Below are 18,009 nucleotides of genomic sequence, written 5' to 3' on the forward strand. Positions count from 1 at the left end.
AGTGCACTTTCCAATTGAACTTTTAAACCCACACCCGCAGAGCTAAGGCTGTTTAGACACGCATCGGGGTTTGCGCAGCCCGTTCATTCGATTATTGCGCGCGCCAGCGCAAATACCGCGAAACAGTTTGCGAATTACAACGATGGAACGCGCCGGGTCGCCAAGGCATTTCCTCCAGAAAAATTCAATTGTCCGGCTGTTTCGCTTTAATAAAATCTCACGCGCCACATGTTTTCGTGCAAACGTTCCAGAGATAGACGAAGTACCATCGCAAATAGCGAACGATCTTCTCCGGCCGGAACCGCAAGCTTTTGTCTGCTGGCGGTTTTTTAATAGCTCCATCGACAGGAAAGCTGCAGATTTATTCTTTTAGGGTTGTTCGAGGGACGAAGTCTCTTTCGTAGGAAATTAATTAAAGCATCAAGATATGCGAGAAACGTCGAAAAGTTTAAATAAATTCGGTTTTGTTATTCTTATGAAGCAACACGCGTTAATCGTTCTTCAACAATTTTTCAAAAGTTACAATAATCTCGTCCATTATCTACCGAATTATTTAGACTAACATAATACAACAAGTCCTTTCGAAATTATTATTTAAAAAGAAATTATCGAGCTTCGAAATAAAATAGATAAAGATAAAAGATTCTTTTCATTTTCATTTACACTAAATCGTGGAAAGTCGAAATAAATTCAGCCTTGCCATCGTTATAGAGTGATGTTAATAATAAAATATGTCTTTATAACTAATAACTAGACTGCGTATCTTCGTGCAAAACAAGAATTGTCCACATGAATTGTACAAAGCAAGAATGAAACAAAGATTTCACATTATCCTATATATTATTTAATCAAAGATTAAATAATGAAGATTTGACATTATCCTATCATATTATTTAACATTATATTAAAAATAGCGTGAGGAGATTCTTACATTCTACGAATGCCCTCACTGTGTTCCATTTTAGCCCTAAATACACTAAATCAGCAGTCTACTAATAACCTGCGCACAATATTGTACGCGAACAGAGGATGTTAATTGTTTAAAGAGCGCATCCGACGTTGTCCAGATCGTTTCGAGAGCACGGGTTCGCCAGAAGGCTTCGGGTCGAGACGCTGGCGTCATTGATATCGGCTGGCGGCTTGTTAAGAAAGGGTATCATTACCTCAGGTGTGAAAATTACAGCCTGCGGATCCCGGATCGCTCGTCGGACCCATATAATAAACCGATTTCCAATTTGGTAATGAACCGATCATCCGAATGGCCGCTGATCTCCATACATATTGGCTGCGAGAGCATTCAACACAGACTTTCACGCGCATCGCGTGATCCCTTGCGATAATAAGCCATGTTAATCTTTCGAACGATGGCCGAACCACAATCTTCCAATTAGTCGCTACGATCAGAATCAATCTCTGTCGGGTGTCGAGTTATATTCGTCACGGCGACACCTTGCCATTTCTGCGCCATGATTCACGGACAATTTCGTCGCTTAGCAATTTCCTGCCAGCCAATTATCATAATCGTTCGTCGACAGCGATTGGACCGAAAAAGCGATCACAGTTTCGCGATGTAACGTTTCGTCGGATTTACTCGAAATACATGCCGTTGTTTCCGTAATATGCGAAGGTATTGCTACCAGGCGAACGTTTGAGCTGAGTGCAGCTTCAGGTACATTTGTTCCGGCTTCATCAACACGAAAGTGATTTCACAAAGCTGCTAAACGACACGGTAATCGCGTGTGTTCTGATATCCCCATGCAAACTCGTGCATTACTCGCCCGATAACGCTGCGAATCCGGTGATATACGATTCATGCAACTGCTACGCGCACCTGACGTCTGTAATTAGGTGGAAAAATTGCTCGCAATAACATAATCACTGCCTCTCCTACACCAGATTGCACAGCGGCGTCTACGATGCGTAGCATTCCGCGAGAGATTTCAGGATGACAAACAATTTCTGATATTTTTAGTGCAAGACAAATCGTGAGCCTAGTTTTCTCGTCAACTGTACGCTGCAGAAATACTTTGGAAGTGAATTAACGACAGAATTGAAGCTACCGAATGAGCCAAAATTTATCGTTGTAGAATTCTATTTTATTAAATTACAACAGTTCGTGCAATTAATAACAGAATTTCGAAAAAGTGTACATGTCGTTTCTGCAGCCACCTTTTCGACGCTAGAACTATCAAATTAATTTTAAATGACTGGTCTTTGATTTTTCCTATCACAGTTCATGATATTATAATATAATTTTTAGACCTCGCGAGTCTATTGTTTCCTTAAGAAGATAAATTAACAATTTGCAGTCGAGCGATGCTTCTGAAAATTGTTACATCACATTCCAAGATAATTTTTATCCTTGTTTATGTTTGAAGAACTGTTAAAATTTTAACTGTTGCATGAGTCAGAAAATTTGGAGACGCAATTTAGAGTTAAGATGGCTTCGAGTGCAAAGCCCTGCAATTTTAATTCTATCTTACACAATAGACAAAACATATGCATTTTTCAAAATCGGCTCTTTTTTGATGCTCTCATCGCTCCTAATTTTCACGCAACGACCATCAGTATAGCCGGAAGTAATCGCCACCCCGTTCGATCTTCGCAGCGTTCTTCAGGGGATGGTATCGGCCACTTTCGCAAGCATTGCTGTGAACGCGCGCGAATGTGTCGGCGTGGCGTCGTTTGCGGCGCCGAGGCGCGTAAGTGGAAATACTTAGAGGCTGTCTATAGCAGCTGACGTTAATTACGGGCCTGCTCAATGTGAATGGCCGCCTTGTTCCGAGGTGGCGCACCACATATACCCTTCTTTCCGTTCTTTCTTCGGCGAGCTGCGCGCGTGGCATGACACCGCGCGAAAAAATCACGTTTCCGCCTTCTGATAGCGCCGGCCGACCTCGTTTGTACAGCCTGATATCAGCCGGATCGCGGATTTCCAGGCGAAACCAACTCGGGCCCGCGCGATCACGGGTCGGCTCGGCGGCACGCATCAGAAACAAATTATCTGTCAATGTTAATTAATTGCAGAATGTGTGTCGGCAGATGCGAGATTATTCCCACTGAGAGCCCACTGTCGGCGATTCATTAACACGCTTCTCGTCGATTGTTTCGTTGTTTTTCATTCGTTTTTTTAATGACGGTGGTTATTTTAACTAATTCGTTAATATCAGTAGCTAATTCAATTAATCTTCGATAGCAGTGATTGTTCGAATTCGCTTTGTAATAGCAGCAGCTGTTTTAAATCATTTTTTAAAGTAGCAGTAGCTAGTTTAAATAATTATTTTAATATTGGTAGCTATTTCAATTCATTTTGTAACAGCACTAGCTATTTTAATTCGTTTTTTAGCAGCAATAGGAATTTTTATTCGTAGTTCGCAGTAGGAGATTTCTCGACACATTGTTTTGTTAATTGCATATAGCAATTTTAATATGTGATTCACGGTACAAATTTTTTCAGTTAACTTTTCAATAGCAATAATAATTTTAATTCATGTTTTTAGACGATTATGTAGAACCATTTTAATTTATAGCTCAGTGTAAACATTTTTCTGATCCATCTTTAAATAACGTCGATTAGGGTTGTTCAGTGAATAAGGAACCTTGAGCAGCTTTTCGACGAAGAAGATCCTGTTAGGAAACTTTCGATCCCGATGAAGTGTTAATTACGTAATCGGATAAACATTAATTTTGAGAAAAAGGTGGTCCCATCGAATTGTACTATAATAAGATTATAATGTGTGTCATGTTAGCATTAAATTCGAATTTCGTAGATAACGGAGATAAGATGAGGATCAGAAGGAGACTAAGTCCCACCTTTTAATTGATCATTTGACCATTGTGTCGATGATTGATGATCCGTACCGCAGGGCAAATGTTATGTAACCTAAATAGATTAAAATTGCAACACGCTCGACAGTATCAAATAGCATGACCCCGATCGGGTATGCAAGAACAAAGTTGATAGACGGTTCAAGGTCGCCTAGAGATATTCCTCCGATCTTCCCAGCGTTTCTAGCAATAACAATAACCAGACATGTTGCAAATATCAATGTTAATATTAATGTTGCGTTAAGCAACGTGTCTAATAAAAATTGTTAAATTAAATTAAATTGAAAAGATGAAAAAAGGTCACAATGAGTGCTCCTAATTTTTCAGGCCGAACGTATGCAGGTCAAGGTACAAGAATTATTGTTGCCCCGGCTGGTCGAAGAAGACGGAGACCGGGCTCTGCGTGATCCGTAAGTACCAGTTGCCCGTACAGTAGCGGTTATAAATTTGATGATGATGAATTTTAATTTCAATTCTACCCACATTGTATAATTATTGCTTATTTATTTAGAAAAAGTCTCTAGAAAAGTCTAAAAGTCTTGTTTCGAAATCCACAGACACCTGTTTCACATTCGCAACCCTTTGCACTACGGTTTCTTCTATAATTACGTTGATTAGCGCTACTTCGTCACAGATTTATCAATTTATAGATCAGAAAGAAAATTTATATCGATTGCATTTCAACCTTCGCTTCATTGTTCAAATATTGATAGCAGAAGCGAAGAATTTGATTCCGATTTAAAGGAAACACTTAACGTCTAATTTGTCTATATTTTGAAGAAGATTTGCAACCACAGTGCATTTTATATATCAATCTGTCTCGCCTTCTTCTCGTCTTAATGTTCTGTCTGCTACTGTATACGAATCATTAAAGGCCAATTAGGATTCCACGGTGTGCTTGGCCCTTCTGTAATTGGGCGTGATCTCATAAACGCCTGTGCGTTCCGAGCTCGCCTCGACGTTTCGCGTCGACGATCGACCACGGTCGGAACGGAGAGGATCGCCGATCGATCTCGCTTTTACACGATGATAATAATTGCGCAATTGACCAGCGAGCGAGCGAGCGAACGAACAGGGCGTTCATGCGACATCGCCGATCCGCTCCTCGAGCGAAATTGCTTTAATGGACTGTTGCATGTTCTTCCTGTTGATTGCATCGTCTCGCGCGGATCGGTTGCGTATCGACGCGACACTCGAGTTCGATACCTGTTCTATATATTACGTCTTGTCATGCAACGTCGAGAGCCAGCCGATCTCGAAGCTCGATTTATCGCGCGCGAGTACGCTGCGGATCTTCACGCCTTTGGACGCTCGGGAATACGTGAAATATCAGAAGTTGCTTGCATTGATCTATTTTATTGTGAGATTCTTATTAAACTTCTACCGTGATTTTTTTTTAATATTTTGGGGGAGTTTGTTTTAAATGTGCACTTTATGTATTCATTAATTATTATAACGATGATTATTATAATTATGATTATTATTGTCATAAATATGATATTATTATTATTATAAATATGTATTAATTAATTATTATAACGATAGAAATGTATAGATTCAATATAAAATCGCGAAAACATTTTAATTTTGGGGAGAGTGTTACGTTATTTTCGAAATTATTAAAATTGTCGAAAGAAACGATACGTTTTCATTTCATTTTTATCCTTCCACAATTGATTGAGAACATTTTTATTTGCGATGAAGATCTGCAGTTCACTCGTTTTACATATAAATACTTAATATATAATAAAAAAAAAATAATATATACTTTTATAATACAATATAAAGTTATAAAGATCATATAAGAAGCAAATATTTCTTCTATCGCAAACAAACTGTTTCAATTAATTTACATTGCTTTCGTTGCTAACCAAAGTGAAATTAAAGAATAAATATTCAATTGTAGAAATAAGTGTCTTTGGGTTCTTTCAAATGTTATAGTAAATAAAATGTTAAGTAAACGATGGTATGCTTTCTGTAAAATGTGGAAATTAATTTGAACCTTTAGCTGTATGCACAAGACGATGCGGCTCGGCTGGCAGATGCATCAGGCCAAATATTTGCTTGTGCGAGGGTGGCAGCGTGGCCTCCTTTTGTCCGAGTAGTCAAACCAAAGGTAAACGATTCTTCTTTGCTAAAAAAAAAAACTCTGACGAACCTACCCTCTGAAAATATACGACGTCGAGCACGACTGTGAAAATTGAGGAAAATATTTTCGAGCAGTTTCCACACACGAAAACGGCAACGCGATAGACAGGGGAGAATCCAGCAGATGCAGGGTGCACTGTATAAATGGCAACTGCGTGGATGGAAGGTGTCAATGTCGTCCTGGATATCAAGGAGAGTTCTGCAACGAACGTGAGTTCACACGAATTTTTATATTTGTTTTCGCTGAATTTTTTACCCAGCAAAATTTTAGATTAATTATCAGGTGAATTCACGAAACATAAATTGCAATTTGGGTCATACACTGATTAAAATTTTGTAGTCACTCGTTTCCAAAAGTGTCACGTTTTAGTCTTAAAAACTTCAGGGCCATCAGCTGAAGAAAAAGATTGTCACATGTTACGATTTTATTAAAAGTTTGCGAACAGTTCCGAGCTGTCAATAAACAGTGTATAAACAGCATGTAATTAGATTACTTATCTTTCAATTAATTGACTAAATGACACAGCGATCTGTCGAGAGCCCTGCCTGAACCAGGGAAGATGCATCGGGATCGATCGCTGCGCTTGCATCTACGGTTACACCGGAAGACGGTGCGAGACAGATTACAGGTAACTATTGTGCCGTAACTTGAATCATCGAAAAGTATCATCGATCCTTCTAACAATTAATCTACAGTCAATGTAAAAAATTACAGAAGATACGCAGAGTTCGTCCTCGATTAATAAACATCTTGTAAACAATTTCTTTTCACTGTATTTTCTCAAAGAACCGGTCCATGTTACACCAAAGTGAAGAACGGACAGTGTCTGGCGAATCTTCAGGGTGTTGTCTGCACGAGACAACTGTGCTGCGCGACTGTTGGCAAGGGTTGGGGCCATCCCTGCGAAAGATGTCCCGCCAGACTGGACTGCGAGCTGGGACATTTGAAGACCAACCAAGGCCAGTGCGTCGGTGAGTCGTTAGATAGCATTACTCCCCTATAATTATGCTATTCAGCACTAACGATGCGATGATATGAAGGACTCAGCGATGCCTTCATTTACTAATCGCTAGTTTCCATCGTTCTTTTAGCTGTTATTTGCGCAGTAAAACATTCCTCCTCTCGGCGCTGCTAAAATATAATTATTATAGAGAAGACATAATAATTCATAGTAATCAGAGACACAGACATAATAATTTTCTTTTAGGTGTATGCTTCCTGTTATGAAGGTTTTGGAATTTTAAAAACCTACCTATTGTTATATATTATCTTACTTATAATAATATTAAATAATATAATAATATTAAAATAATATTTTGATATTATTATACAGATTGAAATATCGAATATTAATTATATTTTGAATCTTTATTTTTCACAAATATCCTCAGTGTATTAATGACCAACAGAACCTAAAATATTTTAATTGTCATGTTTCAATAATTTTATGTGAAATTTTCAAAACTTTCAGAACTTTCGGAATTTTCGGAATTCTTGGAATATTTTTAACTTTCGGAACATTAATGACCAGTAGAACTTAAAGCACAACAAAATATAAAGTATTATTCGCAACTGAATCTAATTTCATTAAAAATGTTATCTAGACATCAACGAATGCGAGGCTATACCAGGATTATGCGAGGGTGGAAAGTGCGTGAACACGCCCGGCTCGTTCACCTGTGAGTGCCCTGACGGCCAGGCTAGAGATCTTGAAACCAACGCGTGCAAGGACAGAGACGAATGCCAGGAGGAAGGAATCTGTGCCGACGGGAAGTGCATAAACACGAACGGTGGCTACTACTGCATGTGCAATCCTGGATTCATTCAGAGTCAGGATCGAAGATACTGCATTGGTAACGACATTGTTTCCAACTTAACGAAGCATTTTTTAGAAGTTTGTTTAAATTTCTTCGACCACAACCCTTTCCGATATTTTATTTATTTTAATTCTGGAAGGCTATAATTCTTCTATAAAATAAGATTAAGAATCAAGAAGTTAGAAAATATTTACAAATATTGTTTAACACTAGATTTACCTGTCAAAATTGCGGATTACAAATCTTTTAATATCCGATTATTGGTATTGTAAAAATACATTCGTGGAGGATTTATTGAAGAAATTTATTCGTTTAGAGCAATATTGTAATAAAAATCGTTAAAAAGTCGTGTAAATATGTTATTGTTACTTCTATAAATTAATATGAATTAATTGCTTTTAGAGGTCAGTAAACTTAGTGATAATGTTATTTAGGAAAAGTAAACCTTTTTCTATAATGTTCTAATTGTTCCTCGTCGAAATGTTTGCGTATTAATTAATAGACGGAAGGCAAGGACTGTGCTACACGGCGGTGAACAGAAACGGCGAATGCAGGAGTCGTTTGTCGATGCGTTTGAGCAAAAAAGATTGCTGTTGCGGCAAGAACATGGGACGAGGCTGGGGCGACGAGTGCTATATTTGCCCTAATCCCGGAAGTGGTACGTCGACTAATAAGAACATCAACTCTGTGCAATGAAAACCTTTCTCCTACAAAAATGCTAAAATAATTAGCGAGCCGATGAAAGGCCACGAAAAAATAATTCGAAATTATACACTTGAACTCAAACGTAAGAAATAAAAAATAAATTGAAATCGGGATCGAAACCGTTATCAGTAGATCGCGGATTTTTCGCATTTACGGCAAAAATCAGTAAATCGAAGACAAGATAGCAAAACGTTTAATTATTGTATTGCTAGTAGATAGATATTATTAGATATTATTATTAGTAGATTTATTAGTAGATTATTAGTAGATTATTAGTAGATTATTATTATTAGTAGATATTATAGATTAGATATTATTGTATTGCTGTAAACTTATCGAAATTATTGAAAAAGGAAGCAAATGTCTGTGCAGTTCGTGCATTTTGCAATGAACGGAGATAATGTTCACTTCGCACAAAGATCCGCGCGGTCCAGTTATCAGCGTCTCAGGCGGTGGTTGTAACGGGACACCCGTTGTTACTCAATTATAGGCGATTACAACCGGCTCTGTTTGCAACAACTGCAGCCGATCACAGCGATAAACGAGTGCGCGCTGCGTCCGGACATTTGCGGAAACGGGAAGTGCATCGACACGAACGACGGATACGAGTGTGACTGTTATTCAGGATTCACCAAGAAGGCCGGCCGATGCGAGGACATCGACGAATGTCTGTTGGGATACTGTCAGGGTGGCACTTGCCAAAATTACGAGGGCTCCTTCACCTGCCAGTGCCCACCGGGATTCGTCGTTTCCGGCGAGGGAAGATATTGCACTGGTAATCGCCTTTTTAATTAGTTTCTAAATGCAAGAGCAACTTTATTGTATCTGAAAGATTCTAAAGCATCAATGAACTAGGATCACAAAGAAAGAATTTGATAAAAGAAAATTTGGAATTTATATACATATATATTTTACTAAATTTATGTCGAATTTTCAGTCATATTCTAATTTAATTTTACGTAGCTAGCATAAACGAGTTAGATGCCCTTCTAATTTTTCCACAAAAATTTAACAGAATAATAATAATATAATAGTAATAATAACAATAATAATAATAATAATAATAATAATAATAATAATAATAATAATAATAATAATAATAATAATAATAATAATAATAATAATAATAATAATAATAATAATAATAATAATAATAATAATAATAATAATAATAATAATAATAATAATAATAATAATAATAATAATAATAATAATAATAATAATAATAATAATAATAATAATAATAATAATAATAATAATAATAATAATAATAATAATAATAATAATAATAATAATAATAATAATAATAATAATAATAATAATAATAATAATAATAATAATAATAATAATAATAATAATAATAATAATAATAATAATAATAATAATAATAATAATAATAATAATAATAATAATAATAATAATAATAATAATAATAATAATAATAATAATAATAACAATAACAATAACAATAATAATAATAATAATAATAATAATAATAATAATAATAATAATAATAATAATAATAATAATAATAATAATAATAATAATAATAATAATAATAATAATAATAATAATAATAATAATAATAATAATAATAATAATAATAATAATAATAATAATAATAATAATAATAATAATAATAATAATAATAATAATAATAATAATAATAATAATAATAATAATAATAATAATAATAATAATAATAATAATAATAGTATAGTAGCAAGAATAATATTAGTGATAATAGTAGAATAATAATAAAAATAGAAGTGAAAATGAAAATAATATGATTACATGCATCAAACTGCAGATATTATGCATTTGCAGCACTTATGGAAAATGTTTCAATATTTTCATCCTGCTCCAAGCGTTTTAAGTTCACTTTCAATCATTTCTTCACAGACCACGACGAGTGCCAAGACACAGGCATGTGCAACAACGGCCGCTGCATCAACATGAATGGATCGTTCAACTGCAAGTGCAACGACGGCTACGTGTTGTCGCCTACCAGGAACACTTGCATCGGTACTGTTGAACCAGACTTTTTTCCCCGAATGTAATTAATAACGATGATTTGAATAATACTTGTTCGTAGACATCAACGAGTGCGCGGACAATCCGAGAATATGTCTGAACGGCAGATGCGAGAACACACCGGGATCGTATCACTGCATTTGTCAATCAGGATTCACTGCCTCGCGGGACAATACGTTCTGCGTGGATATGGATGAATGTTCGACCAGTGGGATGTGTGAAAATGGAAAGTGCGTGAACATGGAAGGGTCTTTCAAATGCGTTTGCGACTCTGGCTTCCGAATTGGACCGGACCAAAGTCACTGCATTGGTAAATCTTTGATACAATAATGACATTTTCCTAAAGTCGATTTAAATATTATATTGACAATTGTCTCTGCAATTAAAATTGTGATCACAATTGCAATTTAATAATAATTACAATTACCTTTGCTATTACGATTGCGATCGCAATTGTAATTTAATAACAATTACAATTATCTCCGCAATTGTGATTTAATAACAATTACAATTATCTCTGCAATTGTGATTTAATAACAATTACAATTATCTCTGCAATTGTGATTTAATAACAATTACAATTATCTCTGCAATTGTGATTTAATAACAATTACAATTATCTCTGCAATTGTGATTTAATAACAATTACAATTATCTCTGCAATTGTGATTTAATAACAATTACAATTATCTCTGCAATTGTGATTTAATAACAATTACAATTATCTCTGCAATTGTGATTTAATAACAATTACAATTATCTCTACAATTGTAATTTAATAACAATTATAATTATCTCTACAATTACAATTGCAATCACAATTGTAATTTAATAACAATTATAATTATTTCTGCAATTACAATTGCAATCACAATTGTAATTTAATAACAATTATAATTATCTCTGCAATTACAATTGCAATCACAATTTTAACTATAATAACAACTACAATTACCTCTACAATTGCAATTACAATCACAATCGTCACAATTACAATTACAATCAGAATTGCAATCACAATCTCGTGAAAACGTTTTGAGGATTTTTGAATAGATATTGACGAGTGTCTGAGCGGACCGTGCCAAAATGGCCGCTGCATCAACACCCCGGGCAGCTTCCGGTGCGAGTGTCACCCTGGATTCAATCTGGGACCGGATGGAAGGTCCTGCTTAGGTGAGCCCTCGCATATTACGACAAAAATTAGTACTAATTCTACCAGTTAATAAAAGCAACTAGAATATTTTGTATTACAAAACTAACACGGCTGCATTTATTTGAATCTTGTGCGATCTTATAATTATGATAATAATTATAATAATAATAATAATAATAATAATAATAATAATAATAATAATAATAATAATAATAATATAATAATAGAATAATAATAATAATAATAATAATAATAATAATAATAATAATAATAATAATAATAATAATATAATAGAATAGAATAATAATAATAATATATAATATAAACTCCTTAATTATATAATATATAATTATTATTAGATACCAGAAGGGACCTGTGCTACTCGCAGTATAGAGACGGCCAATGTTCGAATCCCACGTCCACAGCCGTAACGAAATCGAGTTGCTGCTGTTGCACTGTGATCCTAGGACAACCCATGGGCTGGGGAAGCACCTGTCAAGCATGTCCACTGCCAAATACCAGCGAATTCGATGCTCTGTGCCCTCATGGCGCGGGGATGACTTACAACGGAGACGGTGAACAGATAAAACTAATACTCCTAGAATCAATAGCTTAATTATATTTTGATAATTAAATGTTCGATTGTTAAACAATTACACATTTAACGCAGCGCACACCTACAATTGGAAACAATTAAATTTTCTGTTTGTTGAACCAGACATCAACGAGTGCGCACAGAATCCTAACATCTGTGTGAACGGGGGTTGCGAGAATCTCATGGGAACTTATCGGTGTATCTGCGACAGTGGTTACGAAGTGGACGCTACGGGGAAAATCTGCACAGATATCAACGAATGCGAGCTGGAAGAGTCACTGTGCAGCAGTGGACAGTGCCGAAATACACCGGGCAGCTTCCAGGTAATTAATATACAGTAAATTCTTCCTAATTCGCGCTCTGATTGCGCACAGAAATGGACAATTTGGGAAGAGGAGATACGATTATTCGAGCCTTGCGGTTTTGCAATTGCAATTGTGATTTTTATAGTTGTTGACAATCGGTAACTATAAGTTATCGTATCTACTCTTCCCAAATTTTCCATTTTTCTGTAGAAGCAGAGCGTCGATTAGGGAGAATTTACTGTATTCCAAAGTAATATCGAGATTAATTTAAAAATGTTGTTTTATTAAATTCATCGCGTTTAATGTAATTTTCAATGTGCAGTGCATTTGTCCGAGTGGCACCAGGTACAATAATGAAAATCATGTGTGCGAGGACATCGACGAATGCGAGGAACTTGGTCCCGACGTCTGTTTGAACGGAATCTGCGTGAACACACCGGGTTCGTACGAGTGCGAATGCAGCTCTGGATACGTCCTCGATCACACCGGTCATATTTGCATGGGTATGCACTTTTTCTACTGTGTGATATTGCTAGGATGGTGTTACGCGTTTATGGCAAAAATGAGTGATTAAGATTTAGAGAACAGTGAAACCGCAAACGTTGATCTACTAATTTCAATTTCTTCAAATTATTAACGCTGAACGTTAAACAGTTTCACATTTGTTTATTCATAATTATTGAAGTCGTATGGTTCCATTAGAAATTGTTGAATTTATTTCTTTATTCAGGCACATGCTATTATAAAAATTGTGAAAAATTTAAATAAACTCCATATTTTAATTTTTATAAGGTAATGATTGTTAGTCGCCTTTAGATCTCGACAGGTTCAGCGTTAACATTTTATTTTGCAAGATTTTAGTGTTAGAAATCTTAATTCGCAAAATTTTAGTCTTAGGATTTTTATTTCCGCACAAAAATGCGCGGTATAGTTATTGCAAATGATCTCGAATGATGTGTGCACAATTTGAAAATACTGCATTTTGAATTCTAGTTATATCAGAATTAAAACAGATTAAAATGCTCATTTCGTTGATCTGTTTTTCAGACAATAGGAGAGGTAGCTGCTGGACAAAGATGATCGACGGTCGCTGCGAGTACAATTTGCCTCGACTGGCACTGAAATCGGAATGCTGCTGTTCCGTGGGAGTTGCTTGGGGCAGTCCTTGCGAAATTTGCGATCACTCTCTGTGCGAGTGCAAAAGGGGATACGCGAAATTCGGGGGGAAGGAGTGCGTCGACGTCAACGAGTGCGAATTGAACAGCGGCATATGCAAAGGCGGCGGCACCTGCGTCAACACCGTTGGATCATACCGTTGCGAGTGCCCTCCTGGATTAACTTTGGACGCAACTCGTGAGTTCTATCTGTTGGACACTGTGTTAACACTTCGACTGTCACGCCAACGTGCTGAACAATTTCATAAAATTCAAGTATTTTATTGAATGAAACCTCGAGATGAAACAGTTAAATTGTATGACATCGATTATTTTTTCAACATCCTTACGATTTGCAGATCCTAATAAAATTAGGGAGATGTAGTTGATTACAAATTAATTTTTAAATCGGAGTCAAATGTTCCATCAATTACATATTTTGCACTCAACCTTTGCACTCGAAGATATTTTAACTCCAGAATTCAAATAATTCTTTCGACCTAGAAAATTCCTATTGTTTTCGATTTTTCTCAAAGTTTGTTAAATACCAACAGATTTGTGCAGAAATTGTTTTAAATGACTTGGCAAATTTTATTGGTCATTTTTATATTGGCAAATTTATCATTAAATGGCAAATTTTATTGCCATTAGAGTGCAAAGGGTTAACATACATAACTTTATCTACTCGCCTTATCGCATCTATTATTTAAAACAATATACCTTCCTCTGAAAGCTAAATATTTCCCAGATACCACCTGCGTGGACACAAGACAAGAGACCTGCTACATGGAGTACCGTCACGGTCAATGTGCGAACCCCATAGAAGGTCAATTTTCGAGGAGTCTCTGCTGTTGTTCAGTGGGCCGAGCATGGGGCAGCGAAAGATGCGAATCCTGCCCTAAACCGGGCACCCATGCTCACAACGAACTGTGCCCCAGAGGAGACGGTTTCACTGACAAACACGACATCAACGAGTGCATCGAGTTTCCTGGGATGTGCTTGAACGGAAGATGCAAGAACACGGTGGGCAGTTACAGTTGCAAGTGCAACCAAGGCTTTGCGTTGGATGAGCATGGTATCAAGTGCAATGGTACGTTGTAAATGGTCCTAAAATTTCAAAGTGAAAACATAGATCAGAGAGAGTAAACGCTAATTGAACGAAAACTGACTGAAATATTAATGTGAATTCGATGATTTTATCGCAGACATCGACGAGTGCGAGATCATGCATGGGGTCTGCGGGAATGGCACCTGCAGGAACACCCCTGGCAATTTCCAGTGCGACTGTAATTCTGGATACCGAAGCAGCGACATTATGAAAATATGCATGGGTGAGCAGATTGTCGATAAACATTTTCGCCGAAACTTTGGCATCAAAGTTTTTCTTTCTAAATGATTGAGAAATTAATATTAAGCCCTTGCACTGTAACATCGAGTCAGGCTTATGATGAAGACCTTATACCTAATCTGAATGTTTTAAATATGAATGTTTTTAACACTATGCCTACCGGAAGTCTCTTGATTAAGTTTTCAGTTTATTATAAATAAACAATAGTATAAAAATGTATTAAATTTAAACAATCTTTCTCCACATGTTAATCTGGAAAGAAATTATTAGATAACGTTACTGGGAACGACTTGTTGCATTAAATTAATATAAATAACGCAGTAGGAATAAATAAATAATTAGTAGTGCTAAAAAATATATTAGGAAGTTTTTATGTAGCTGTAAATTGTAGACATTCGAAAATTATAAAATAATCACCGGTAAATGATGCGTTAATTCTTTTCAAATCGACAGACAATTTCATTCTTCGGTTGTGGAAATGTGATAAAGGCCAGATCAAAACGAATTCGAATGAAATTTCAGACATCAACGAATGCGAGGAGACGCCAGGACTATGTCGAGGCGGTACCTGCATCAACACTGAGGGCAGCTTCGTATGCCAGTGTCCTCCAGGCCACGAGCTAGGCCCTGACAAGCAGTCCTGCAAGGACATCGACGAGTGCTCCAGAACAAGCGGAATCTGTTCGAACGGCGTCTGCGAGAACATGATGGGAACGTACCAGTGCATTTGCGACGATGGCTACCAGCAAACTGGACTGAAGTCTCACTGCGAGGACATAAACGAATGCTCGATGAAGAACGGCGGCTGCGAGGACATTTGCTTGAACACCCCTGGTAGCTTCTCTTGCTCCTGCGGGTGAGTTTATTTAGGATATTCGTTTGCTATTTATAGCAAAAATCAGTAAATCAAATGCCAAAATTATGGTACTTCCAGGAAATGAGAGGTTCCTGAGGTGATTCGAAGTAACTTTCTCCTCAGCGAAAATGCAATCCGCGGTTTCGTTTACGAGTTATTAACGAAAAACACGGACCAATCGGAGTGCGAGTGCGGCCGGCGCTCCGCCCTCGTTGCCGACGCCGCGTCGCGCTGTGGCGGAGCGACAGCAATGACCTCTCATTGGCCGGTGTTTTACGTTAATAACTCGTAAACGAAGCCGTGGATTGCATTTTCGCTAAGGAAACAGTTGCTTCAAATGATCTCAGCAACCCCTCGTTTCTCGGAAATATCATAATTTCGGGACACCTTGAAATAATGCTAATATGAACTCGTTGAAATGATTAAGAAAATAAACAAATGTGTGTGTAGCTCCTGGAATTTGCGACAACTGCATATAATTTCCACTCCGCATAAAAATCCGCTGTCTATTATCATTCTTCCTACATGAAGGAGTTTTGTTTAAAAATTCCCTTAGCTTACTAAGCATAATTCAGCAATAATAAATAGGATTAAATTTGATATTTATTATTAAGCAATAATGTATATGATATGTGTAAATCTCTCATGAATAAAAAGGAAAGTAATCGTTGCATTTATTTTTGTCGACAGCACCGGTTTCGCCCTGAATCTCGACGGCCGTTCCTGCGTGGACGTCGACGAGTGCAAAGAGAATCCACGCATCTGCAACGGAGGCAAATGCAGCAACATCCCTGGTGGCTATATATGCAGCTGCACGGATGGATTATTACCCGGCAAGGATGGCGCATCCTGTGTAGGTAAGAAAAAGAATTTATTATTTATTAATCATCTCTAGAAGCTATTTCTAGCTTTTCTCACTTCTCAGATTCGTCACTGTCAACATTTTTGCATTCGAACGAATTATCTAGTATAGTTTAACTATCGTTATAAAAACTTTAGAACGTTCCTAAAGAAATGGATGAAAATTTATGTTAAGAAGGTACAATATAAATGTTTGTTTTGTTTTGTTTTCGATCAGACGTCGACGAATGCACCACACAGCCGAACATCTGCGGTTATGGCGAATGTTACAACACCGTCGGTTCCTTCAACTGTCGTTGCGAGGAAGGATACTCCGTGAAACCGGAAGCAAGTCCTGGCTGCACCGACGACGACGAGTGTCTATTGAACGCGTACTCCTGCAGCGAGTTCGCAGATTGTCGGAACACTCACGGTTCCTACGAATGCACCTGCCACGAGGGCTTCGTCGGGAATGGCGTCGAATGTAGAGACATCAACGAGTGTCTCACCAACAATGGCGGCTGCGACTCCAATGCGCAGTGCATTAACACCGAGGGATCTTTCAAAGTAAAACTTGTTTTCGAATGATCGACAATTTTTTAGTACATTACAAATTATTTAGTACTTTATAGATTGTTCGGTACTTCATAAATTATTTGGTACTGTATAAATTATTCAGTAATTTATAGATTATTTAGTACTTTATTCATTATTTAGTACTTTATAGATTATTTATTTATAAATTTAAGCAGTTTAATGAGTCTGACTCGTGATGGAGATTTCTTGTAATAATTTGTTAGGTATGAATGTTATCCCGTTCTTTTAAGTCGGAATAAAATTCTGTTCTCTTGTTATCAATATTTAAGCATTCGAGTAAATATAGGCAAACAATAAATATACATTTTCTTTCCCATTTAAAAAATTATCACAATCGAAAAAGTTCTAATCATTGTCACTGTGAAAAAATGGTTGCATTCTCTCCATTATTTTTAACACATTTAAGAAAGTAAATCTAAAAGTTATCGAATATAAATTGCAATTGTCAAACATGTCAAATAGAAATTGTTACTGTAAAATCGCTGCTAATTACGCATTTTTGCATTTCTGCATTTCAAAGAGCCACAAAAATTCTCCACGAAAAATTGAATTAAAAATTTCTAAAAGAACTGCGACTTTTTCCATATAATTATTAGTAAACTGCAAAAATGTGTTAAAAATATTAAAA

General features: G+C 36.4%; 1 protein-coding gene across 1 annotated transcript in view; it reads left to right on the forward strand.

The window, feature by feature from the left end:
• Positions 1 to 18,009, forward strand: part of LOC117225280 (fibrillin-1) — a 45,182-nt gene that overhangs the window by 15,276 nt on the left and 11,897 nt on the right. Inside the window, exons 3-22 of the mRNA XM_076519227.1 lie at positions 4,156 to 4,238; positions 5,837 to 5,944; positions 6,052 to 6,186; positions 6,503 to 6,605; positions 6,764 to 6,948; positions 7,582 to 7,830; positions 8,297 to 8,452; positions 8,990 to 9,274; positions 10,402 to 10,524; positions 10,595 to 10,843; positions 11,587 to 11,706; positions 12,046 to 12,261; positions 12,405 to 12,604; positions 12,909 to 13,089; positions 13,634 to 13,939; positions 14,489 to 14,830; positions 14,946 to 15,071; positions 15,611 to 15,944; positions 16,635 to 16,801; positions 17,023 to 17,351. Of these exons, the coding sequence (XP_076375342.1) occupies positions 4,156 to 4,238; positions 5,837 to 5,944; positions 6,052 to 6,186; positions 6,503 to 6,605; positions 6,764 to 6,948; positions 7,582 to 7,830; positions 8,297 to 8,452; positions 8,990 to 9,274; positions 10,402 to 10,524; positions 10,595 to 10,843; positions 11,587 to 11,706; positions 12,046 to 12,261; positions 12,405 to 12,604; positions 12,909 to 13,089; positions 13,634 to 13,939; positions 14,489 to 14,830; positions 14,946 to 15,071; positions 15,611 to 15,944; positions 16,635 to 16,801; positions 17,023 to 17,351 (3,997 nt within the window). The remainder of the gene's footprint in view (positions 1 to 4,155; positions 4,239 to 5,836; positions 5,945 to 6,051; positions 6,187 to 6,502; positions 6,606 to 6,763; positions 6,949 to 7,581; positions 7,831 to 8,296; positions 8,453 to 8,989; positions 9,275 to 10,401; positions 10,525 to 10,594; positions 10,844 to 11,586; positions 11,707 to 12,045; positions 12,262 to 12,404; positions 12,605 to 12,908; positions 13,090 to 13,633; positions 13,940 to 14,488; positions 14,831 to 14,945; positions 15,072 to 15,610; positions 15,945 to 16,634; positions 16,802 to 17,022; positions 17,352 to 18,009) is intronic.

This window comes from Megalopta genalis, chromosome 2 (assembly GCF_051020955.1).
Source record: "Megalopta genalis isolate 19385.01 chromosome 2, iyMegGena1_principal, whole genome shotgun sequence".
Classification (NCBI taxonomy): Eukaryota; Metazoa; Arthropoda; class Insecta; order Hymenoptera; family Halictidae; genus Megalopta; species Megalopta genalis.